Source organism: Acyrthosiphon pisum, chromosome A1 (genome assembly GCF_005508785.2).
Source record: "Acyrthosiphon pisum isolate AL4f chromosome A1, pea_aphid_22Mar2018_4r6ur, whole genome shotgun sequence".
In the NCBI taxonomy this organism is placed as follows: domain Eukaryota; kingdom Metazoa; phylum Arthropoda; class Insecta; order Hemiptera; family Aphididae; genus Acyrthosiphon; species Acyrthosiphon pisum.
The window spans coordinates 8810529-8838043 of record NC_042494.1 but is presented as its reverse complement, the minus strand read 5'-3'; the positions used below and the strand labels follow the sequence as shown (position 1 = coordinate 8838043).

At 28.1% G+C, this 27515-nt stretch overlaps 2 protein-coding genes and 1 long non-coding RNA gene across 5 annotated transcripts; 1 reads left to right on the top strand and 2 right to left on the bottom strand.

Annotated features, from left to right (window-relative positions):
• Positions 1-605: 605 nt before the first annotated feature.
• Positions 606-5690, bottom strand: LOC100159843 (28S ribosomal protein S29, mitochondrial). The gene is made up of 8 exons (XM_001951337.5): positions 5490-5690; positions 5194-5407; positions 4296-4388; positions 4079-4218; positions 3852-4012; positions 2806-2947; positions 2618-2710; positions 606-934 (listed from the first exon to the last, which is right to left on the bottom strand). Exons 1-8 carry the CDS (start codon positions 5589-5591, stop codon positions 749-751), a joined length of 1131 nt encoding a protein of 376 aa, XP_001951372.2. The 5' UTR covers positions 5592-5690; the 3' UTR covers positions 606-748.
• Positions 5691-5790: 100 nt separating this feature from the next.
• Positions 5791-26387, top strand: LOC100159521 (WW domain-binding protein 4). 3 transcript variants are annotated; one of them, NM_001293352.1, is given in 8 exon segments: positions 6055-6196; positions 20247-20319; positions 20671-20805; positions 21226-21496; positions 22495-22567; positions 22570-22609; positions 22612-22819; positions 25006-25337. In NM_001293352.1, coding segments are annotated over 8 exon segments (819 nt in total). In that variant the 5' UTR covers positions 6055-6194; the 3' UTR covers positions 25023-25337.
• Positions 6803-8162, bottom strand: LOC115033641. Its single transcript, XR_003838924.1, has 3 exons — positions 8023-8162; positions 7841-7931; positions 6803-7017 (listed from the first exon to the last, which is right to left on the bottom strand). It is a non-coding gene; the product is annotated as an uncharacterized LOC115033641 (long non-coding RNA).
• Positions 26388-27515: the final 1128 nt, after the last annotated feature.

Genomic DNA, 27515 nt, shown 5'->3' with positions numbered 1-27515 from the left:
TTGAGTGAAGCAATGAACGTAAATATTACAGGTTTTAATAATGAGATATTTAAAATTTTTTTCTGAAAAATATTTTTCGTAGTCATTATGTTTCAAAAGTTTTGTGTAACACTTTCATAGATAAAAAGTATATTATTATTTTTATGGCTTCTAAATGAGGTAATTTATTAATATCCTATAAAAAATGTATTTTACACTCTAAAACAAAATGTTGATTGTTGATGTACTTGTTATACTCATACATTTAATAGTTCAATTTTTATACAAATTAGAAGTTCAGTAAATTGTTGTAACAAAATTATTAACAATTCATATATTATATTTTATCTACAAATCACCATAAGAGAGTTAAGAAAATCTGCTATATAGCTTTGAAATAGAAGTTAAATAGTTGATGTAGTATGTGAATTTTCCAAACCACTACATATTTAATGCTAATATCTAATGGACTTGCTTCTTTAGTCATAAAAAATATTATTCAATTAATTTTATTTCTAGACAATAATTATGTTCAATAATGTGTATAAATCAAATCAGAAAATCTCAACATAAAGGATGCAGACAAAATGGAAAATATTATGCTTTTTAAAAATTATATTCACTAATATTGATTTAAAAATGCCAAATTTTATTCATTTTTTAATATGACAATTTTTTATGTAAATGTATCACTACATTGCCATAAACATCAATTGTATAGAAAAGTCTATCCTACTTAAATAATAAGAGAAACAGCAAATATATATTGTTACAATGGTGCGCATCGAGCCATTAAATCAGCAGGTAGTTTGGAAGTTAGGAATTCAAGCTCTTTTCTTCCACCAGGTTTTTGTAGCCATCTTTTTTCTTCATAATAATCTAACATGTTATTAAATTCCACAGTAGAAAGTTCAGGAACCATCACAGGAATGAATGGATCTATATGTTCAAATCCCTGAAAAAATATGGTAACATTATAATTAATATACAATTATAGATAATAAAAATATTTGAAGAGCACAAATGTTCTATGTCACTTCAATGTACTTCTTATGGCACAAATGTGAAATATAACATTTGTGCTCTTCAAATAAACATTAAGTGGACGTAGCACTTATCGAATATTCAAAATTAATGGAATTTTGTTAGGTTATGGACATGACACGATTGTGCAATCAATTCTGCTTTCTATGACGAATTCATAGATACCAATATCTCGATTTTCAAAAGAAGTAGGTATAGCATTTGTGTGCTTTAAGGTATTGATATAGCAGAGAAAAATTTTGTTTTGATAAATAATTTCTTACATTTAAACACAAACAAGTGTTTTAGAAACTGAGAAAAACAAAAAATATATCGGTAACTGGTTTTATAATGTTATATGTTTTATTTATTTTTAATATTTTTGGAGGATTACTTTTTGAGCAGTAATGTAACTATCTATTGATTGAGAATTGTGTCTAGTTTCAAATTTCTCAGTTAGGACTAACTAAAAAGTAAAATCCAATGTTGAATAAATATCATACTTTACTAAAAATTAGAGACGGCCACGTCTTACAAACGCGTAACATATCAAATGTATGCTCAGAAATCCAAGATTTATGCCGTTAGCTTAAAAATTAGAGTGAATTAACCTATTATGAAACTTGATGGTAAGAAAATTATCTGTGTTTTGTTGGGAGTTTTTTTTAGATAATTAAATTTTTAAGTTATTGTAATGCATGTACAATAAATCTAAATTAAAAATGCTCATAACTCACTTCAAAACCAAATTACCATAAAAAAATCACTTCCAACCAAATACAGATAATGTTCTTACCATCAAGTTTCATAATAAGTCGATTTATGGTTGACGGTATTGAAATTTGAAACCCGGTATTGCGGTATTAGATTCGGTACCGGTATGAAACGGTATACCGGAAAACCGTAATACCGAAAAACCGTGGTACCGGAAAACTGAAAAACACTGAAATGATATGCTGAGGGAATAAACAATTTTTAAAAAAACATTATATTACGGCATGTTTTCCGGTATGCACCGGTATTACGGTATGTACCAGTATTACGGTATACCGTTGAAATGGTATTTGTGCAAAAACCGGTATACCGGTTTTGATGGTATACCGAAAATACCGTCAACCTCAGGTCGATTCACTCTAATTTTTAAGCTGACGGCATAAAACTTGAATTTCTGAGCGTAAATTTGGTATGTTACACATTTGTAAGATGGACACAACACATGCGGGTGTGGCATCCTCTTAATATTATATTTTAACTACCAAATAGGCAGAATATGATTTCAATTAACAATTATTTAAACTATTCAATAACTTAATTTACTTTGGTAGTTTCTAAACAATCAAAAAGATTGATTGTGATGTAGTTTTTCAATTGAAAAATAGTGCAAAACATTAATACTCAAAATTGTTTGTATTTTTTTAATGGAATAATTCATCATTATATTATTATTTATGATGTAAAATCACAATACAAGTATAATTTCTAACTTTTGTTTCAGTTATAACAAATGATAAATTATTATAATTCTTCTCATAGATATTGTTTTATTAGTAAAAAAAATTAAATTTAAACATTAAAACAATTATAAAAAAATAATAAAAACAAGACATTGACTTACTTGTCGGCCAATGAGGTAAATGGGTAAATGGGACTCTCGTTTTGTGTTTAAAGCAGCTCTAGGTGATGTGACCATAATTATTGCACCGTTATTCTAGAATAACAAATAGCACAAATAATTATTTAGCATATCATAATAGAAAATGTATGCTATAATTTATATTTTATATTCAACATAGTATACATTACCCAATCAGAAAGAACGGCTGATAATCCTGTTTGGACCATAGTGATTTGTTGTGGAGTTACTTTAACCCTGTCTTCTGTTTTCAAGTCAGTTTTTTCATTGAAGAATGCATTAAATCCATCTATTGCCACTAACATTTTGCACCTAAAATTATAATTATTGTAAATTTATAATATATTTATAGATCTATAAGACATGATTATTCGATGAACTATATTAAAAAAATGATTGGTTTTTTATAAAATGATTGATTCATATGCACAAGTAACCTACACATAACAAATGAACTTAGAATCAAAAATACTATTATAATTTTTAGTTGACCAAACCACTAAAAGCAATATTTTTAACCGATCAAATTGTGTAATAACTAAAATACTTGGAATTGAGATTCAATATTTTTTTTTAAACCTTCTTATTAAAAAAATAGTAAAATGATGCAGTATTTATTAAAATCAGTTAGACAATTATAGAATTACTTTGTTCAAATAAAGTATAAACATCAGTATATAAATTTAAAAAAAAAATAAATTTAATCGATAGTTAACATTTAGTTAGCACTTGACAACTAATATTTTATAAATTATGTACCTATTTACAAATTTGAAATTGAGATTACTACCTTTTTTATTTTAACTATATAAACTGCATGGGCTTTTTATTATATTTTAATTTTTTAAGCGAGTTATGAGTATTTTAAAATTCTAAATTGTTTGTACATCTTAAAATACTCATAACTCGCTTTAAAATTAAAATATAATAAAAAGCCTGGGCGGTTTCCTTGATAATTATCTTACATTTACATTTTATAAGAGGTCAATTTATTCTAAATATTAGATTTCTTATTTTCTTAAAAATAGTTTTAACTTATACTAAACAATTTCTTTTAACATGTGTAACTTTGAATTTAAAAATTTAAGTTTCAAGCTCAACTACTTTAATTCCCTATTTGACATGTAATAACTGTTGAAATATATTAACTATACGATTTATACACTATAAGATTAAACAACAGTTAAACCATGATATATTAATAAGCTAAATTTACCTATTATTTGAACAGTGAGCTTTTAACTCATTCAGAAGTATATCCATGCAGTCACATGCATATTTGGCTCTATTTATGCCATGTGTAACTAATTCATTTAGTGTAGTTCCTTGGGGTGTAGTTTCTCGTTGACTCCAAACATAATCTTGACTTGTAGTAAGCTAATGAAAAAAATAATAATCCATTCATAAAAATACTGTAGTCATATTCTTTAATAAAGTAGTTACATTGAGTTCATTTAGTAAAGCTCCATTTTGATGCACAAAATGTTTTAACCATTGAGCTGCTATTAACGGTATGTCAGCCATGCCATTCTTAGAAGAAGACCAGTTGACTTCTTTACGATCATATTTAAGCCATATTGGAACTAAAAAAAATTGTTATGTTAGAAAAATGTTAAAAACTATAAAATATAAAACATCAATGAATAATGAATATAGGTACCATAAGGGATGTGATATAAAATGAATTTTGAGCTATACGCATAATGGAGTATATGAGCAAGGCTGAGTGATTTACCACTACCAGTTTGGCCATCTATAAATTAACATAAGGACAATTTGTTTCAACTATCAATTTTAAGAGTGAATCCCGGAAAAAAAACATGGAAAACCGAAAAATAGAACAATTTTTGAAAATTAAAAATATATTAATTGATTATGAAAATTAAAAAAATATTAAGCGTATCAAATATTAATAGTATAGAAAATGCTATGAAAATTAATTTTTGTATTTCCAATAATATGCTTTATTGAGCGGGTTTAGAGTAAAAACCCCTATTATCAATATTGTAGAAGAGAAGTTAATCTGTGCCTGTTTAAAAGTAAAGTTTCTATATTTGAATTACTTAACTCAATAATTCAAATTCAAAAAGTAAAATATCACAAGTTTTAGAGCTAATTATGGGATATTGAAAATAAAATATCAAAAATTGACTCATACATATGTATGATATGATAATATGATATGATACTTTGATTCAACTTCGATTATCATTAATTAATTTTTTTTTAAACTCTTTATTATATTTAAATGTATGTCAAATAATTTATAAAATATTTTTTATAGAAATGAGAATGAAGCATTTATATGAATGTATAGACAATTGTCAATTTGACTTCGTAGTTTTTTTGTAGGTTTGCAATGTTACCGGTGATTTAGGTACCTTAATAAATAATAATTTGATATTAATATTTTATTATTTTTTATGATAATCAGTTAATAGATATATTTTTAATCTTTAAAAATTGTTCTATTTTTCCATGTTTTTTATGGTTGTTCTTTTTTATTGATTACCATTAAGAGTAAGTTAAATAATAGCAACACAATTTTAAAAGGATACATAGTAAATATCGAACAGCTGGTTTCTGGAAATCGGTTGATTTCAAACTATTAATAACTTCCAACGCTGGCTGTCGTATCATCAACGCAGTTTCAGCAAACATATTTGTTTGTTCGGTGAAAGGTTTTGGCAAACCACCCGTTTGAAATATATTACTAACAGTTTTTGGATCTATGGTGTAAAATTTTGATACATCTTGACTGTCATGGTCTACCTAATAATGGACAATTTAATTAACAGATATTAACGGTATAATATAGAATAGAATAATATATTATACTAATAAAATTTCAAACCGGGTTTTTCTTCTCTGTGCGTGCGGCTGTTGGAATCTGATATTGGGTTTCTTGTTTTACTGCCGCTGTAGCATAACCACAAAGCCGTCTGTATGCTCTCATTTTTAATCGTCTTGAAAAGTTCAAAAACGACCCGGAGCCGGAGTTTCTGTTTGATACTTTGATTCTCTTGTGCTTTTTTTACATTTTATAATGATATAAAAATATTGATAACGACAAGAAATGATAATAAATCTGATAAGCATAATGTTTTTATCAAGGTGGATTCCACTTTGGCACTTTTGGATTTTAATTATTGAAAATTCGTTATTGGAAAGTTTATTTTCGTGTAGCTAACAAATAAGATAGTTATTATTCATTTAAATTTTCTGTAAGAAATAATCATCGTGGGTATGAAATATAAATACCATCCTTTCGTTGTGAGGAGGTTATTTTGTCAATCTCAGTCCGTGGTCACAAGTCATAATCATAAGTTGGCCATCATGCCAAGGATATCAATATTACTCTGCCCCTCCTAATTCCTATATTCTAATTTTTCAAGTAATCATAGCACTGTTAGAAGTGGTTTTTTTTTAACTTTAGTGTTTTTTTGAACGTTTGTTTTAAAACGTTTTTGCTTGGATAATGTATTATTGAATTAATCATGTGAAATATTGTACATCGTTTTATTTTCTGTAAGTTGTTACTCAGACATATACACCAAAAATGTAAGTACCAGCTTCTGTCACTATTGATTGTACTTATATGCCTGCTACTTATACCAATAATAATATTATAAATGTTCACCATTTACATTAAAAATTAAAAATATTAATGCGTATTATTAAGATTTTCATTAGTTCATTATTTATTTTTTTAAGTAAAATAATTACAATTTATATTTAAAAAAAAAATCATAACCATTGAAAGATATTTGTGTTTCAGCGACTTTGAAAAATAATAGTTTAAATATTTAAGTAGGTATACAAGATGTATTTATGGTATTGTTACACATTATGTCTATATTTAGGTTGATTAGTTTTATAATAAAATGCTGTTCTCAACTACTTAAACGGTTCTTGCAACATTGTAAAATTAGTAGGTTAAGTAGGTACTTAGATATTTTTAATTTTAATGAACAAGTTTGTTGTTATTTAGAAGGAATTTATTTTCTCAAGTCTAAATAAGTAGAGTTCCTAGTATTTGTGGTTTTACTAGTAGGTATTCATGATTACCGTTCTAAATATTATTGAAGTAAAATTTTTTGTTATTTTAAATTCTTATTTATTTTTACTAATTTAAATAATTATTTACAAATATTTTAAACAATGACTTTTTGTTATTTTTATTAGTTTTATATGTATCTAAAAGTATAGGTAGTACCTAATTTTTTTTAATTGCATATGTCAAAATGTAGGTACCTAGGTAGGTACTGTGAAATATTTAATCCCATCTTACAGGATAATAATAAGATTTTAAGTAGGTACCGAGTACTAGCTATAAATATTATTTTATTTTCCTGTTTCTTGCAGGACAATTTCTGTGATACCTAGTCAAAAAAAAAAAAACATTAATTTAAGTCAAAAATTATAATAATATGTTGAATAATGAATGCTAAAGAACGTGCACGTAATAGATGGAAATTATTGGCAAATACAGTCAGTAAAAAATGTCAAGACCAGATATTTGCTTCACAAATAAGCTATGATCTCTTTAATATCGAATGCATCAATACTGAGTGGTCTAAATATTCTTCATGTGTTCAAAACAATAATTTCTCAGCAATTGTATGTCGATCTCCTATAATTGTTACACCTGAGGAACTTATGGGCTTTAACAATACGGGGAATGTCCGTATATGGCCATCTGAAGAAGTATTAGCTTACTATGTACTATCAAATCTGGATTCGTTCAGAGATAAGACTGTACTCGAGCTGGGCGGTGGTATGAGCTGTTTGGCTGGTATAATGGCTGCTCTGTATGGTTTTTGTAGTGATGTTCATTTGACTGATGGAAATCCGAATTCTGTATACAACATTGAGCGTATACTTGAGAAAAATGTGTTCACGACCAAAGTAACGTGTTCGGTTAGTTATGATGAACATTACCTATTGTTATTAAAGTAATGGCACCAATACATGTAGACTTGTTTGTTGTTCTTTGGTATCTACATGTATTAATCTGATCTTTTTTTCTATTACCTATTATTATTTCAATTTTTTGTTATTAACCAGATATATTTATACATTGTTTGTAATTATTATTAGTACCTATTTTAATTTAATGATATTGGATTTGGTTTAAATAAATCTAATCTATCATTTGTTTTTCTCCTTTTTTTTTTAAATTAAATTTTTAATTTTTATACTCACTGTTTGTTTGTGTTATTCAAATACCTAGTTGTAGTGGAAAATTCTGAATTCTTTCTCGTTTATAAGCATGCTTTTGAAGACGTTTAGTAGCCTGAAATGAACAAGTCAATATTTGAATTTTCAATTTACTCTGGAACTAATCGTAACATTCGATGATTAGGTGTTGAAATGGGATCAAAGACCTGCAAACATTTGTCATTACGATGTCATACTAGCCGCTGATTGCCTGTTTTTTGATGAAGCTCGTGACGATTTGGTGCATACTATTGCAGCATCATTGTCATTTGGTGGAGTTGCATTGGTTGCAGCACCAAAACGAGGGACTACTTTGTACGAGTTCATAAAAATGGCACAGCAAGAGGGTTTGATATGCACCGTACAACAAAACTACAATACTCTGGTATGGGAACGTCATTCTAAACAGGTTCTCTATAATCCATCATATGATGCTGATTCACATTATCCATTGTTGATAAGTATTACCAAAGCGACCAAAATTATTGATTGCCATTTCCAATAAAATATTTAAGAAAAAATTATGTACATCTGTTAAAGTCAAAATATCAGATCTGACAATCCAGAATTGTCAGTAGATAAATACTTGACTATATCTACCATATTAAAAAAATCACAATAATGATCAACTTCTGTGAATCAGTATGTTTTAAATGATATCTGCAATGGCAGATCCACAGGAGAGCACAATAAGATCAATCATCTCTCTACTGTAGTGAAAAAATAAGTTTTGAGTTTGACTCTAACAAAGGTTACATTCAGAAATGTATTCTAAAAATTCTAAAACAAAATATAATAATATTCTTTCTTTTATCATCAACAACCCTCATACAGTGTTTTAAATTTTAATGACTTGTAAGTGTTATAATTTCTGATTTTTTTTGTTTGTTAAATCAATATCGGAATCAATTTAGGGAGTTGGATCCATCCATGGATTTTTGTAATTATAATTTAATAGTTCCATTTCAGTATTTATTTATAGATTTTATTATTATTATTATTTCTTAATATTATTCCTTAAAACTATTACCTATCTGTCTACCTATACAAAATGCAATATACCTTATAAACATTTATTTCCAAAATAAATCCTATAGGCATGTCATACCTCGAATGTGAATCAAACTGAACTTGGTTATATTTAAAATATTGTAGATGGTTGAACATTATATTATTTTTTGTTGATGTGTAGTTCCATTACTTTAATTAAATTTAATAGGTTTTTATCCTAAACATGAATGTTAATATCAAATAGAGTTCCTAGAGCTTACTGACAAAATTTTTTAAACAGGGTGTTGGTTTATTCGAATTTTTTATTAAAACAAATCTAATTATACTTAATATATTTGTTACTCTCAAAGTTGCCAATAATTGAAATTTAATTTCATACTTCGTTGTAAATTGTTTTAAAGTATTTATCTCCATTGTTCCTCTACTATAGTTTTTTTTAATTAATACAATGATACCTATTAAATTATCGTATTTATATTAAATATTATATTGTTTTATTGACTTGGTCTAGTCTTATCTGCATGTAATAAATAATAACAACTATGATCAAAAATATTTATCTATAATTAGTAGGTAAATTATATGTACACATATTTCTTATATTATATTTATTACAATCTGTTTATTTATTGACACTTAATTACAATTTAAATAATATTTTTAGTTATGATTAAAGCAAGAAAAATAATTTGGTGGGATTAATTTTGTTTAAAATCAATTCTAGTTAGCTTATTAGTTTTCAATAATTTATCACTGAAAGGTAGATATTATGTAATATATTGTATTGGTACTTGTCTTGTTGCTACCTACCACAACACCATTTGTGCTAAAACCAACCATAGCCACACTCCATGTGAACTTGTAATTTAATAAAAAATTCAAAATAATTTTGGTCTGTAAAGAATAAGACTGATAAGAAAACAATATCAATGATAGGGTAGACTCAAATGATTGAATTTTAATGGAGACATTAAATTAAGTATGGAATAACATTTGGTAATGATTAATATATTATCTGTAATAAAAAAGTAAGTTAAAATTAAATAACCTTTCAATTTGTTAGTATATATTGTGCATAAAATACAACAAATTTCAATAAGTAGCATACAAGGCTAGTATCATAGTACTAAAAAAATATTTATAAATTTGTCACATACCCTTTACCTACACTATTAATTATATTTAAATTTATGTTCCTATTTGTAATATATATTTTTCTTGCTTTATAACAGTAGACTGTGTGTACTAAATACTGTAAACAACTTTTAAATCTCTTAACATAGGTAAAATTCATGTGAATATAATTTTATTATTATAGTAATTATAAACACCAATACATTAAACATATTGAATTTAATCATATACTTTAATATGGGTATATTATACATTTATAAAATATATATATATTAATATAATGCTACTGCTATTATAAAACCTAGGGTCCAATCTAGAAATAATTATAACTTGACATACGTTTTAATATATTAATATTGTATTCTTTAGCTTTATATAATAATAATAATATATAAAATATTGAATAGGTAATATATTTATATTATTGTTGTAGATAATTTGAAAAGACAAATATTTTTACACTGTTACCGTTTAATACATTCGTTTAACATTTCTAGTCTTGTTTAGTCATTATTCGTATTGAATTAGTATTACTTTTAAAAATAGAAGTGATTTATTTATTAGGTATATTATTATTGATGCGTTTGTTAGCTTAGTTAATATATTATAAATATGTGATAACTGATAATTAAAGAAAAAAGTCTATCGTACCTACTTGGTAAATTTGTTCAATAATACCTATACTCAATAAATATAACATACATGTATTGTTTGTATTACTTGACTCATATTTTGCATACTTTAATTTTAGTGAAATTGTATAAATATGAATATTTATTCCAAATTCCAATTACTTTAACATGTTACTCAATACTATCTTAAACCATGTAATTTTGTAACTATATTATTTTAATAGGATATATAAAATGTAATTGATTTATATTTTAGATTTAAAAAATAGACACAAATACACGATATTATAGTTTCTGTTTTTATTATCGATTTTGGATTATTTTTAGCGCATATATTATAACACAAGTAGTTAATGATAAAATCATGGTTACAGTTTTATTTAAAATAAATAGTAATATTTAAAAAAAAAATTGCGTTAGTAATCTGCCAATTCACGCAGAACTCTCAATGATTGACAACAGTCCGTGGGTGTACGGTATGCAGCATGAATTTCAATGTACGAGAGTTTATATTCGGTTACTGCTTTGACATGAGTGTAATATTAATCAAAGGAAGAACATCTCCAATCGGCTTTGATTGTTCACTGCCACGCGCTGTGTTTAAAAAACCCATTGCCAAGGCCTACCTACTGGCTGCTGTATAGACTACAAATTACATATATATGGTACTATCCATGTATAATATGCGGTGTCTCCGTCCGTAATGTCAGACTATAATATACTTGACCTGTTGATGTGTCCCTCTGTAGTTTATATCTGACCGTAAAATCTTCATGCCGCCCGTTGTAAATGCTATTATACATACTCGTATTTTGTTTTTAGTTCGAAGTCGCTAAAACAGTAAATATATATGTTTAATGTGGGTACAAACGTACAAATGATAATAATATGGAATTTTTGTTTTAATATTTTATTTAACATGTAAAATAATACAACTACAAGTGTACGACGTTCTTTCTAAGACAAAAAAAAAACGACTGTACACATTTATGCATACAACTGTACCAGACTGTATATTATATTATATTATATACCAGTGGTGCGACCAGGGATTTTTAGTGTGAATCTGATATATTGCCATAACTTTTTTTTTATTTATATGCATTTAAATATCATAATATAAAGCATAATAATAAATATTAACTATTTGTTATTACTTAAGGTCTTAGGTTGATAATAAAAATAATAAGTACTATATATTAATGCTACAAGAGGAGGGGGGTCTGGACCCTGAGTCCAACCCTTATTTCGGTGTGCTAATACTTTACCTATACATACGAATTGAGTGAGAGAATGCAAACCACGACTAGCATCAGAATTCTGGAAGAGATGGGCTAGATGAAGTTTTAAAAAAAAATTTAACGCAATCAATTTAATTATATGTTATATAGGTATTTCATACAAAATATTTCCTAGCAAGACGTAAAAACTTTAAAAAAAAATTCTAGAGGGCTTGATCCGTAGTCCCTAACCTCTACTCGACTTGCCAATGAGCTGAATAAATAAATTAAAATGTGCTTTATGTCCGTATGACTGTATTATATTACCTATACTTAAATCTGAAAATAAAACAAACTTTTGATTATATTTACTTGAAATGTTTGAAATGCTTTAAAAAAACGTCAATTATTATTTAACTATAGTTACGTACCTAGCTTATGTTATAGGTAAATTGTCTCGTTTGTCTCATTGATAAATCATTGAATATTTATTACATTTAAGATTCTGAGATGAGAACGATAATTGTATTGATTCAACAATTAGGTGTGGTTTTTTTTGTCTGTATACATTGATAGAAGAAAAAATGATTCGATCCTCAACTTTGATAGAGTTGTCTGATAGAAAATTAGAAATAATTGGTACTTTTGTGAAGTTGAAATTGAAAATTTTTTATATTTTTAAAAATAATCGAGAAAAAGCAAAATAATAAAAGAAAAATGGGGATTTTCATGCAAAACCAGTTTTTGACAGCATTTGTTTTTTTAGTGATTTTCCGATATTTTTTTTTATTATTTTTTTTTATCCCATTTATTTGTATATTTCTACCAGAAAGAGTGCTTCGATTTCAATATAATATAGTATCTTATCTTTTAGAAAATTGGATCAAGATGGTACTTTATAGAGAGGTCATTTTTTGATTTTCTCTATAGTTATTTAATGTCTAGGGAAAAACCTCCGACAAATTACGAAAAACTGCTAAAAGCGGAATTTTAATTTCTAACGCTTTGTTTATCACCGTAGAAACGAATAGAAAATATTAATATAATAATAATTCAACTTACAGGCTATAATAAATAATAATATAAAATGTCCAGACTGACAAACCGTCTCCGCTCAGAATGGTTTTTTTTATAAAATTATATTATATCATTGAATTCAAGTTTAATACAATCCATTATACACTGACCCACTTGTAACCTACTGTACAGAAGAGCGAAATTCACTTAACCGCTTTTTTTATTGCTGTAACTCAAAATAAATAACTGTAGATGGGTACTTGACTTTGATCATTTTCTATACATTTTTAAAAATATTTTGACTTTTTATGAACTATGTATAGATATTTAACATTTTCTAATTTTTTTAAAGTTTTTTTCTATAAATAGTGATAAAATAAATTTCGATCGGCGAACAGTTTGATAATTTAATACATTTCAAGCGGTTCCTCATATGTTGGTCATACTGGGTCAAAAAAATATATAAAGTTGAAATTTGGATTAAATTCAATATTTAAACAAGAATTAACAATTTTAGTTGAAATTCAAAAATTTGGGGATTCATCGAGGATTTGAAACTTTATTATGTATATTGTTATATTTTTTATACATAATGACATTTTAAAAATATTTGGACAAATATTAGACTTTGTCTATTTATAGTTTATTCCGTACTACTAAAAATTTAATCACTATATAATAATATTAATAACAATATATATTTATATGATGATAGGTTCACATAAACCGTATCAGACCGTCTTATAATATTGTTTTTCGGATTTTCGAATGCAATGATTTATCATTGAATTTAAATTTTACACATCCATTACAGTTTTATACCTATTTAATGACGAGGTACACTCGGCCCTATTACAGCATAGCGGCCATCTAATTTTCACCTTTTTATAATTTGTACATTATATATACGGTATGTCGGTATATATATTTGATTACCGAAAAATTCGGAATATTTAATTACCTACTTTTGTTGTGAATGACGTAAAACATCAAAATCTACTTGGTTAACAATTGTTATATTCAAATTCTGAAGAGTATAACCAACTACAAATAAAAAGTTTATAACAATATAATATAGTAGGTACTATCTACTATAATATGTATCACCTACTAGTGATGATTTCCGCATGATTTATTCGTATAGAAAAATCAAAATTTCTTATTACTTAAATTCCTTAAATCTAGATTATTTAGATTCCATGTGTAGGATATTCCTATTGTCCCATCCCTAATAAGTATAAATAGTATATTATAATTTAGTAATATTATATATAATATAGTCGTATAGTGTATAAAATATAAATGCATAATATATATTATTGTAATATTTTACGTCGTCATCGAGTGTGTTGACGTTTCGTCGCCAGCTATAGGACGAGGCCGGAGTACATGCGATGCTGGCTATAAATATTAATGGCCATAATAAATATTGTAATTAAAAAGGTCCTGCATCCGTGGTTGATGGTCAGAGATCGGAAGATATTTAAGTTTATTTGTTTATTTATTTATTTTTTATGATTTTTGGCAACGTTGATAGGAATATAAACCATTGCGGACATCCGTATACTTTTTTATGGTTTAACTTTTAACTTTTAGTATAACACCTATATTTTATACACTTGCATTTTGATAGTACGTTCTTCGTACAACTATAAACTATTCCACAGTTGATATTATGATATTATGATACTATGATAGTAATATTATGGCATATTATATCGCGTAGTATACAAAAGTTATTATTTTTTTTTTCATCTGTTTATGTTTATTTTTTTTTAACTTTATATAGTCTGGACGGGTGTTTATAATGTTCTATTAATATTATACGCCTAAACGGCTTTTCTTGTTTTCTTTTTGGAACGGTCACAAAATGGTTAGTCTTGGAGATTGCCAATCGCCGCGTATTAGACTAGATTCCTTATTTAGATCATCGGTTGTGCCCCCACAGGCTAAATGCCCTCTATTAGCAACGACGTCCGCCAAATCGTATGTAGGTATACGTATCGATTGCTCTCCGGCTGCCGGATCGTTAATTTTAGTCGAACGCCTATCCCTTCTTCCCCGCCGGCCAACGCCACAGCAGTATAACATTATTGTCAATTTATTGTCATCGTAATTTTAATATAACATATTAGGTATAATAATAAGTTATACATATTCATGCGTCCTTTGAATGCATTATATTTATATGCATATTATGTAGTTTGTACATTGTACATTGTACCGTCATTGTACTTACTTCTATATAATTTCTGTACATGTACACGTGTACAAGCGCAACCACCCCTCACTGCAGGGTAGGTTTTTTTTTTATTAATTGTGTCGTCCAAAAACGTTGTTATTTTGAAAAGTTTATCGGTGGACCAAACTATTGTTTTGTAATGTTATTTTTAACGTAACCTTTTTCATATTTGTTGAGCACCAAAGTAAACACTCTGTGTTTTGTGCGATAAAAGTGATATTATTTATATTATACCTACATTAAATTGTTTTTGTAAAAACTAATGTAACACATAATATATAAATATACATAAATATTCATGTTTTGTGGAAGGGGGTCATCGAGGATTCACTATTTTCAATTTGTTAGATGTTATAACAATGGTCACTACATTTAAATCATACGGCTTTAAATTTAATTAAGAGTATGCCACACCCGTATGTGTTTTATCCGTTTTACAAGTTCGTAACACCAAATTTATACGTTCAGCGGATCACGTTTACGTTTAGCTTCGTTAGTTTAAAAAATAAAGTAAATCGACATATTGTTTAACTTAATGGTAAGAACATTATCTGTGTTCGTATGTTGGATTTTTACGATAAATCGATTTTTTAGCAAATTTTGCGTATATAATAAATCGTAAATTAAAAATGCTCATAACTCACTTAAAACTGAACTATCGTAAAAATCAACATAACATAACATCACGGATAAGTTTCTTACCATCAAGTTTCATATTAGGTCGATTCACTCATATTTTTAAACTAACGGAGCTAAACGTGATCTTCTGAGCGTAAAATTGCTATGTTACGTACTTGAAAGACGGAGACAAACACATGCGTCCTCTTAAAAATCCTCAGGAAACACGTTATACATATATCATTTATAATATGTGGATACCATATATTAAATGTATATATATTATAGTATTAAACATAGTAAAGAACATAACTGGTATATTGATCAACAAGTAAATACAATTGCAGAATTATTACTACTATATCTATGTTTAAATATTCGTGAGTCGTGATGTACCTCGTACAGTCGTACCTCGAACGCTGCAATGTAATATTTGTAAGACGTATCTAAGTACGTATACGACGTAAACTTCCGTCTTTCAAGTAGTTAGGTATAACGATTTTAATACCACCGCTCGAGGCTGCAGAAATGTATACAACTCTCATAATTAGAATATTAGACGGTGCCTTAAGTTTTGCCGGTTTCTTGTTTATGGTACACATATTTGTATATTATTATAAACACATGGATACACGATTAATGCCATTGTAATAATATTCTATAGTAGGTATTATATTGTGTTTACCTACAGCCGTATATATAGATATATTAATAACTGTCCAAACATTTTTTACGGATTTTTGTCGAATCACGCGACCATCAACTGTTCCTATGTACGAAATACTTAATCCAGGGCTCGTTAGTTTATGCATCTCCATGTTTTTTTTGCTACACTGGAAAACATGCTAACCGAGATACAAATCTGTTTCATAACAATGGTAGTAATAAATAATTATTATATGAAGTTTGATAGTGCATATTTTTGCATGTTTTGGGTGTAAAGGCATATTTGCATATAGTCGATTTTTTACAGTCGTTGGTGCATATTATTTCTTAAAAATATTTTTTAGACAAATATTTGAAAAGTTTTTTGTTTCTTAGTTACTTTCCCGTTTGCAAAATTATAATGTTTTGATTTAAAATTAAAACGACTACCTAATTCCGATTTATAAAGATAACAAACCTATTTGAACTTAATTTTATTTTAATTTTATTAATTTTGACTGTTAAATATATAAAAATTAAAAGGAATAAAATACTTTTAAAATGTATGGATTTATTCTCATTATTTTAAAATTTACTCATGATTTTTTTACATAATGCATATTTTCGAACTTTTTAGTGCATATTTTGACTGTTTTTAGTGCATGAAGTTACGAACCCTGGACTTATTAATGTGATAATGATGGTTAAAGGTACATCATTGACCATTCATCATTGTGTACGATAATGTTATATTTTACTTTATAAAATACGATGTAGGTACTGTGAGGTCTGCGTCCGTGTTCGTTGGCATAATAACCAGGAATGTTCGTTTGTTCGTTGCGGATCACGACGACAAATCATTTAGTTCGTTACTGAATATAATACGCTTATTTGTATCGTCGCATTCGTATATAATAGCAGCGCAGGTATAAACAATACCTATATGATATATTTATTATTATTTTCTGATCACGAAATCATGAACCAATAACCTATCACCTGTGTACCATAGATACTATACATTGTTACATCAGCGTATTATTAGTTATTACAATACTCAAGAAAACAATGCTCACGCTATAGGTACATAATGCGAATAAAGAACGAAAGCTTTTTGCCCTTTTTATATTGTTATATCCGCGTTATATGTGTTTACTCGTATACTGCAGACGAGCGGTACTCCAATTGGCCCCTAATCCCAATGTACTACACGCCCTAATAATCTCTGCGTGGGTTTAACACCCGTTCCGAATATTGGCGCAATTAACATATTGCACACCTATTATTTTATTATATTTATATCTGCCTGTACTTTTCGTAATTCCTTAATGTAATCTCACTTTAATACTGGAATAGGTAAATTGTATATAATACGCTTATATGGTCTTAATACTAAGTCCCCATGTTGACATATTGTACTATATACTCCTCACTCCTCAGCAATCAGCTGCGCAACTAACAATTCGGTATATTTCAGTTTAGCCAATTTAGGGCCATTGTTGATAATTATGTCATTTAAATTACGATAGTTGAATTTTCAACAAATTATTCATAATTTCGAAATAATTGAATTACGAAACATAAAATAAAATAATGAAACGTGAATATTTCGATAAAAGTACTAGTAGCCAGTGGTTCAGTACATATGTTTGTATATGTACAATAGTTGCGTAATATATTATTATTCTACAGTAATTAACAGTTGCTATTTTTTTATTATTGGCAACCTAATTAATTTTATAATAATAACTATCAAAGCTAGGAATGTGTACAATATGTAAACAAATTGGATAAATTGCGTATTTTATGTAGATACCTGGTACATAACATATGACGACTGAATGTGTCATCGGTGAGAAAATGGCATACTTAGGTATACTAATGGGTTATTTATCATTTTATACTTGTTTAAAATAAAGTAGAAATTTGTTTTGTTTACACTGATGTGAAGAAACTTTCTGCTGTTGTCGAGAGATTTGTAAATAGGTGGTCGATTAGAGGATTTGTATATAAAATGAGTTTGGAATAAAATTGGCACTAATACGTTATGGTGACATCAACCTTTACTTTGGAGATAAGTACGTCATCATTGAGTTTTAGCTTTAGATGGGTGTTTTGAATTATTTACATGTTCTTAGGCTTATCATACATTATGTAAATATATGATATTTATTACTACCTTTTAAGTAAACTTTGTAATGCAGACTGTATAGTCGCTTATATCAGTAATTTAAAACGTCGGTGTTACAACCTAGCTAACTATTACCTGATCTTAAAAATCTTAAAGGAGTACTAATTATTAATGATAATAATCAATCAATGGTAATCAAATTTAAATTTTATATTTTTATTTGGATAATCATTAAATCCTTTTATGTAACATGCATAATGGCATAATGGATTGGTACATGAGTATAAACTATAGGTCTTTAGAATACTGAAAATACCGTGTACTTATTACTAAAGTTATAAGTTAAAATGTAGGTACTTAGATAATCATAATAATATTACAAACATAATTTTTAAAATAGATGTACAATTGTCCTGGGTTGAACCACGAATTAAGATATGCTGCAGGATATGGAACAAAACCTTATCAGTGGATTACAAACGTTTCTTCAAATTTTACTCGTAGCGGTGGGTAATCGACGGTGGATAGTTTTGTCCTATTCATTAATTAGTATGGATATAGGTACATAATATATAAACTGTGATAGCGCTATAGCAGTCCAATTTGAAATGGAGAACATTCCAACTTCAAATTAACATTGATAGCGAGGCGTCGTTCAAATACCGATTACCGAGTTAGGGTGTTTTCGGTATTAATTATAAAGGTATGGCATTTTTGGTAATTACCAGGGTCCAGTTATTTCAGTAATTACTGAGGTACGAAAAAAACCGAAAATACTGTATAACCAGTAATACCATATATAGGTACCTACCCGTAGTAAACAAATACCAAATACCTGTCAACATTTGAAATACCCTTAAGGCGGGTTTCCTTTATACACGTACGCATCAATCCTTTCATGTGATAGATGGGTTAGGTTAGGTTACCACACAATTAACCACGATATCGTGTTATTGGACATAGCTGAACATTTTTCGTGTACATGGCATTTAGCCCTATAGTATAAACTTTGTTTTTAACTATATATAATATATATTACGTAATTAGTACGTATTTAGTAGGTATCTGGTATTGGTTTCACATAATATATAATATTATATACTATTATTGAAGTACATGATAAAAAATATTGAACTATGTATAAGACATAAGTACACCTAATATATACCAAACTCAACCTGGCTATTGTGTAATAATATTCAATTTTACTTATGGTTGCTGTCAACTGTTATTATAATTTTTTTAATAATATAGTAATCAGTACAAATAAAACAAATGACTACAAATAATTAGTATTTACATCAAAAATCATAATAGAAATAGTAAATTATTCCTCACATTAACGACAGGTCCTAGACTATGTTATTGTATTTTAAATGTGGTGTTTACAAGAAAATTCAAGAGTAGTTCAAATTAGTAGATTTTGGCTATAAATAACATTAAAATATAAAAAAAAGCATAGATAAAAATTATGATATAAAGTAATAAACTAATCTATATATTTAAAACAGAACTATTTCTCAGTATATTTAATTATACCTACCTAGTTGTGTCTTAAAACGTTAACGATCTTTTTAATTTTTGAAATCTCAAAAGTAGCCAACTGCAGTATTTAAACTATTATAAACTGAATTTAATGTTGAACTGTGCTATGCGTAATAAAATATAATGTGTTAAAAATAAATCGTAAAATGTATCAGATTTTACGACGTGTTATTGATGAATGCATATTTTTCTGCAGGACTGAATTTTGGAAATCTACTGGCAAGAAATTTTGCGACTTTTGCAAATGTTGGATTGCAGATAACAAGCCTGTGAGTACATAAACTGATATACCGTTTATAATTATTATAATAAGTATAGAGTATAGGTACTATTATTTAATGTGCTTAATCCATATCGATATTCATTGTAAATGGGGACCACAAACAATTATACGGGGATGGTAAGCTTCAAACGCTAACAAAGTTATTATACAAAATTTAATACCAAAGTTTAATTTTAAAATAATTTTATTTCGATATATTAGACATTTTTGGGTTATGTATCAATCTTTGTGGTATTAGCATTACTAGCACACATTATCATTTACCACTGGATCCTGGGAATTGTATATTATTATTGGCGATATATTATTATTTTATAAATCTTTTTGGGCTTGACAGAGTATTCAGTTTCATGAAAATGGTAAACGGCACCAAATCAGCGTGGCCAAACGGTTGGTGGACATTAAAAAAAATAGTGCCATCGAACGGAAAGAAGAACAAAAAATGGAAATGGACATGAAACGGATGGAACAGGTATTTATAAACATATAATTATCAATAAACCTATATTACAATTCACATCCCATAATATATTTTACATGGCATATTATATATAATTTGATATATATTCTATCTGTGTATTATATGGAGCAATTAAAATGATTATGAAGTGTACCTATAACTGCTGTATAAGTATTAAAAACAAATTAACAACTACACTATGGTATCGTATTATACCTACAATAATATTACATACGTACATACTTATACAGTTTGGTTTTTTATACGCAGTTTCGTTATGAAACTCTATTTTTCCCTTATTGACGGATTGTAACTATAGTGTGGAACGATTCCGTAAATATAGAAGTAGTAAGAATGCGTCGGGTTTGTTCAGCAGATATTAATTATAATTTTTTTGTTTTTTCTGCACCTAAAATTGTATCACAAACGCAGAACGCAATGAAAGCGTACTACAACGACATAACGAACAATCCTGATTACTCGTCACAAGTACTGATCAAAGAGAAGGGCTTATGTATACGTCCTACGCCTTACATGATGACTCCGCAGCCAACGGGGCCACATGTAAACATCAGTTATTCGAAAAACAACATGCCCGTGTCCATCAAACAGGTTGCGGCGCCCAAGCCCGAATTTGTCTGGCACCAGTCCAGGACCGACGATGGTTCCGACCTGATGTACTACTGGAACACCGAGACCGGAGGTCGGTGCTACAAATTTGATATAATATATCGGGTGTCTCGCCGTGTTTGTCTTTTCTTTTTCTTTTTTTACCCCAATTTTTAATTAAAACCAAATATCCAAAATGTGTACATGTCCTACCTTCCTCGTGAGTCATGATCCGTAGCATTCAAATTAATTAATACTATTGAAATATCGCATAATGTGCAATATTTTTAAGATATTTACTTAAACGGCTATTTCAGATTTTTACACAACAAATACCTACGAAAACAAATATTAATTTCAAATATTGATAAGTTAACCAAAAATACTACCTAGCCACAATAATTATTTACCAAAATTACATATCAAAAATATTTTTTAGACACATTTTTATACAGACCGGGATAGGTATACATATTATACACGGCGGTACACTATATATACCTATAGGTTAATACATTAATATAATATATCATTTATATATAAAAAAAAATGTTGAAAATGATATGGATAATGTATAATTTAATAAATATACTTATGTCAAGAAATTCCCAAAATACAACATTTAAATAAATGTATTCCAAAAAAATATTGTTATTTTAAAAATTCTTTAATATAAACTGCTTGACTTAGATAAATGTTTTTTTCATCAAAATTGTTCTTATAATCATATTTACAAATTGGCTATTTTAAAATTTTCCAACAAATTTAATCAAATTTAAAAAAATATTACTATCGATTTCAAGATATAAAAAAAAGTAGGCATAGGTACTATAAATAGCGCAAGTGTTATAATAAATTATATTAAAGTAAAAAAATATTGATTATAACAAAAGTTATATTGCATTAGTCAATACTTTATATTATACCCTGCAGTATATTATACGAGATGATTAATTTGCAAATTCATTATATATTCAACCTCTTTTATTCTTAAATTATATATTTATTCCAATTCTGAATTATATCATGTACCTATTACCTATATAATAATCGGAGTGGTTTAGGTTGTTTATTTCAATGTTTTATTTCTAGAGTCGGTTTGGGAACCACCGGCAGAGGGTTTCTTGAGCGTGGCCGAACAGGAAGCGGAAGAAAACGGTAAGGGAACGGACGGAAAAGGAAAGGACAGCAAGAGCAAGGAGAAGGCGGCGACCAAAAAGAAAGCACCGGCCGCCGGGTCGAAAGCCAAACGGAAAAAGACTACGGACAAGAAACCCGGTGACGACGTCGATGACGACGATGACGATGGTGACGAAGATGCTGCGGGAGATCCTCCTCAGCCTCCAGTGCGAGGTGTATTCGAACCGTTCATGGCGGAAACGACACGCATTGGATCATGGAGAACGGTGGAAAAGGTGTAAGTCTGCAGCAGAAAACTATGATTTGTCTATAGATTGGCGATCGAATTGTTATTTCGTTTGTTTTTCGCAAGATACAATTTATACGCGATTCGATTATTATATGTACTCGTATATAATATTATTATATCTAATCGAATTTCGATCGCGTCTCTCCACGGTCCATTTTTTTTAACGATATAAATGCCACTGGTATTATATATATACGGCCTACACCAGTTTTATATAGCACGTACGCAGCTTGAAAACAAAGCTATTTTTCATTGTTTGGGGTAAGCCATTTTGGCAGACGAAAAACGCTATTAGTTTTAATCATTTAACAGATATTATATATATATTTACAATTTACGTTCCAAATAATCGACCAACAAAGTCTAACGACCAAACCGAAACATGTCCGCTAATGTGGCCTGGGTTTCATAATAAATGTTGTTATTATTATAATAATTTATAAGTTATAACATATCATACGTACGATACATTTACGTCATATTTTACTACGTATATTACAGTACATAAGTAATATTATATGCGATTCCTATAGAAATAAAAACTCCAATCAATTCTGTATACGGTAGTTCTATATTAAAATTTATGAGCGATTTTTTTTTTCAAATAAAGTTGAGCATGATTATATAATAGCTTGGGTTTTAAAACCATATATTGACATTATATTACATATTTTGACTTCTTAGTAGGGTTGTCATAAGAAAAAAAAAACAGAAAGTCTAAACAATTATACAGTAAAACAATTTAATTTTATTGTGCTGTACCTACTATACTGTATACTAAAAATTGCATAAAATATAAATTTTTTTAAGACCCTAACGTTTACTGAGAAAATGTGTTACTTGTTTAAACGTGTAACCCCGTATAGTATATACACATTATATTTATTTATGATATAATATTGGTCAGTCGTATTAAAGATTAGTAATCCCAATATATGTTGATTATGTGCTTAATCTTAAACACACTTTTACTTTTACATTGTATATATAAAATAAAGTATTTGTTAGCGATGAAAAACGTAACATTTTCGAATGGAGAAATAACAAAAGAACAATATTATTAGATATAATATACAACTTATTATTATGCTGCATGTAATAATATAAATAATATACCTACCTAAATAAATAGTGGTCGATCATCAGGTACTTAAATATTTTTAATGTAGCTCACTTGTTGTAAAATATTAGCAACCCCTGATAGGTATTATCATTACAATCTTTAGCGTTTAACAAATTGTTCTGCTAATTTAAGTACAAATTAAAATGTTGTTTTACAGCGATACTGAACAGTAATTTTCTAGTTTATATACAAGAAAAAAACACTTATTGCCCTATACATAACAAAGCATTTATCCTATAAATACTATTTATTTTAATTTTAATTGACTTGTTATAATTAATAATAAACAAAAAAGTTTATTATATTATAGTTATTTTCAGCTATTATAGGCACTATCGAAATTATGCCATGACCTATATAAAATGTACTTATTTTCGTGTCCTTAAATATACCTTACAATAGGTAATAGATATATTATACTTTTACTCAAATATAAAATAGTAATTTTTAGTAAATTTTACTTCATTAATCAGAGTTAGGTACTACTTACTAAACAAATTTTTATAATTCGTAATAATAATACCTATATTTAATAGTTATTTGAGGACGACCATGATAAAAACATACGCCGACATAATATTATGTCGTGGTAAACTGGTAAATAGCGTATATTATAATATAAATTATAGCAGTATTGTTATGAGCTTAGAAATAATGAAAATAGTATTATTATTATTATTATTGAATTTCATATATCTTCACGATTCCCACTTTAACAAGCGAGTTTGTTTATATTTATTTTAATGTTTCTCTGTAAACTAATATATTTAAACTCCATCAAGCGGAGCCTTTATTTGAACAACGATTTTTATATTATGAACTAAATATTTTACTTTGTGCTTCTTCGTGCAAATGGTTTTGTACATAACAATTTAAAATTAATAATATTCGGTCCTTACGATGAGTGACTCCGCGGATTTTTCGTATAACATTATTTGTATAATTGTACTACATTATTTTTTCCCTTTATATTTACTGTAAAATGAAATACAAATTACAACCATTATTTTGTTATTAATATTTAATAGTACCCGTACGAATTTATTTTCAGTCAGCCGCAGCCAGTGATCGATCTTCAGTTACCAGTACAGGAATTCGTGGCGATTAAGGTGCCGACTACCAAAGAAAAAGAACACACGTTCAAGGAAAAGATAGTTGGGAGTGTGAGCGCTTTGACGAAGAACGAATCGGCTGACTCTGTTTCATTCAAGAAGTCCAAGTTTAAAAAATCTAATTGTAGAAAACGTTTAGACGACGACTGAAAGACGGTTTGATTTCAATTATAAAATCGACCAACTCATCGTCAAGACCTCCTAAGTCACTCGGTGGACTTGCATTTATATTATATTAGTGTTTAAGAACAATACATTTTTTTAAATTTTATAATGTGCGTATTATATTTTATGAACGTATCCGGCAGATTAGGGCATATGTACATAATATGTATGCTTAATGTATCCTATACGTATCACAATGGTTTTTCGAATGTGTTCGTTTGGCAAAGCCCGAAATTATTGGTTTCAAGACTCTCGATGATTATATGTATAATATCAAAGATGACTATAACATTATTATGATCATCACGATAGGTTGATACCTGTATTATGGGAAACACGTTCTGAAGGGTTGTATGAGATTTCCTGCAAGGCGGCGCCAGCGCACCAATAGTAGCGTGGCCAATCAAAAACTGCGTTCCGTTATTTTTCAGTCGCGATTCTATTATAATATTTCTCATTTAGATTAAACTGGGTTTTTGCGTTCGCTGCTGTACTGTGATGTGTGCCAAATTCCAGAATTTTCAAATTTTCACCGTAACTTTACGGTTCGTATACGAAATTAATGTATCCCCTGGGTAACAAACGAGCGTTCGGGAACGCACGTGATTCTTTTTATCGCGATGTGTTGCGTTGAAATTATTTACAGCCTTGGAGAAAAAAATAAAAACCCAGTTGCTTAACAAGATTTAATGGGATTTATGATATTTTATTTATTCTGTACGATTACGTTACGTTATATTATTATAAAATATCTATTACTTAAATAAAAAATAAGCACATCATAAATATTTTGTTTTGCACTTCTTCAGATATTCTCTGAAATGTAGTGCGTACCGATAGTGTTAATATTATTCATTTTGGTTGGTATCTATGGTATCTATGGTACTAACGCTGTGTTGTATAATTGATTTAAAAAATTTTGAATTTATTCATTATTTGATCAAGTTTAGATGGACTTAAAATTGTCTATACTGTCTAATTATATTAATTTTGTTTATTAATGGTAACACCAAGTTTATAAATAATTTTTACGATTATTGGTTTAGCGGATTACTGCCATAATGATTTAGGTGTATAGAGGTAATATAATCCTGATACGTACCTGCATAGGATAGGATATAATATTGATTTTAAAATATACTCACTACTAAATATATTTGTATCTATTTGATTTGTATCTCCTTAAGTACCGAAATTCCAAGTTTCTGTCTTTAATAATTTCACTATAATATTGGCAATATATTATTATATCATTGATTCCTTTGACGTTCGGGGTCAATTATTCCAACTATTCAAAAAATAAAAAAGATTAGGTATACGAAATAATTATAACAAATATACGTACACATAATATATCAGTTAGGTACTTATTATGAAAATTAACTTTTTCGGCACGTGGTATGTATAATATAAAATTGATATTTAATACCATTTGTACATGTACAACGTATTATTACTATTATTACACTGTAATTTGCAGAGGGATCAAAAACGGAAAATAAAAAAAGGTGAGATACGTGATTTTAGCGTGTTATTAAATACCTACCTAGTAGTCTTATAATCTAACATATGTAACTAAACATGATACAGACGCTATAGACGGATTAATATGTTTTTTATTCACATTTTTTTTTATATTATTGTATAATTATTACCAATCAATAAACTAGTTATATAATGTATGACATAATATTATTAAATGTTTAAAACATTATTAAATCATTATAGTTCCTATAACATTGAGTGGTGAGGGCGGGAAGTGTGCTATTTCAGTCGCCCACGACGTGAGCTGCATTTCGACCAAGTCTGAAATTTCATACCCACATGAGCCGCACATACCTTCTATTTTTTGTCATGCCTCTGTGTTCTTCGATCAGTGTCTGGTTGTGCATCCCCACTCGCCAGCACTTTTAAAGATTTCCACTTTAACACCCAGCACTATTCGGGATATCAATTTTACCACCCGACGCTATGGGGATTCCCACTTTACCACCTGCTAGACGGAAAAAGGTTGATTTCCAACGCTTCAACCTTCATCGAAAACTAAACTATCAGTGCAGGCGCGACAACAACAATATTACAAATCTAATTTATCGAAAATATGATATTATGACATGTCATAAATGTCACATTTGAAAACTTTAATTATATTGTTCAACACATCAAAGCTGTAATGAATCCATATAAATATCTATACTACCAATCTGTAGATACAATTTGAGAAAATTGTATTAGTTTTGCTGTAGCAAATAGATATTTTAGACTAAGAATACTTATAGTAAAA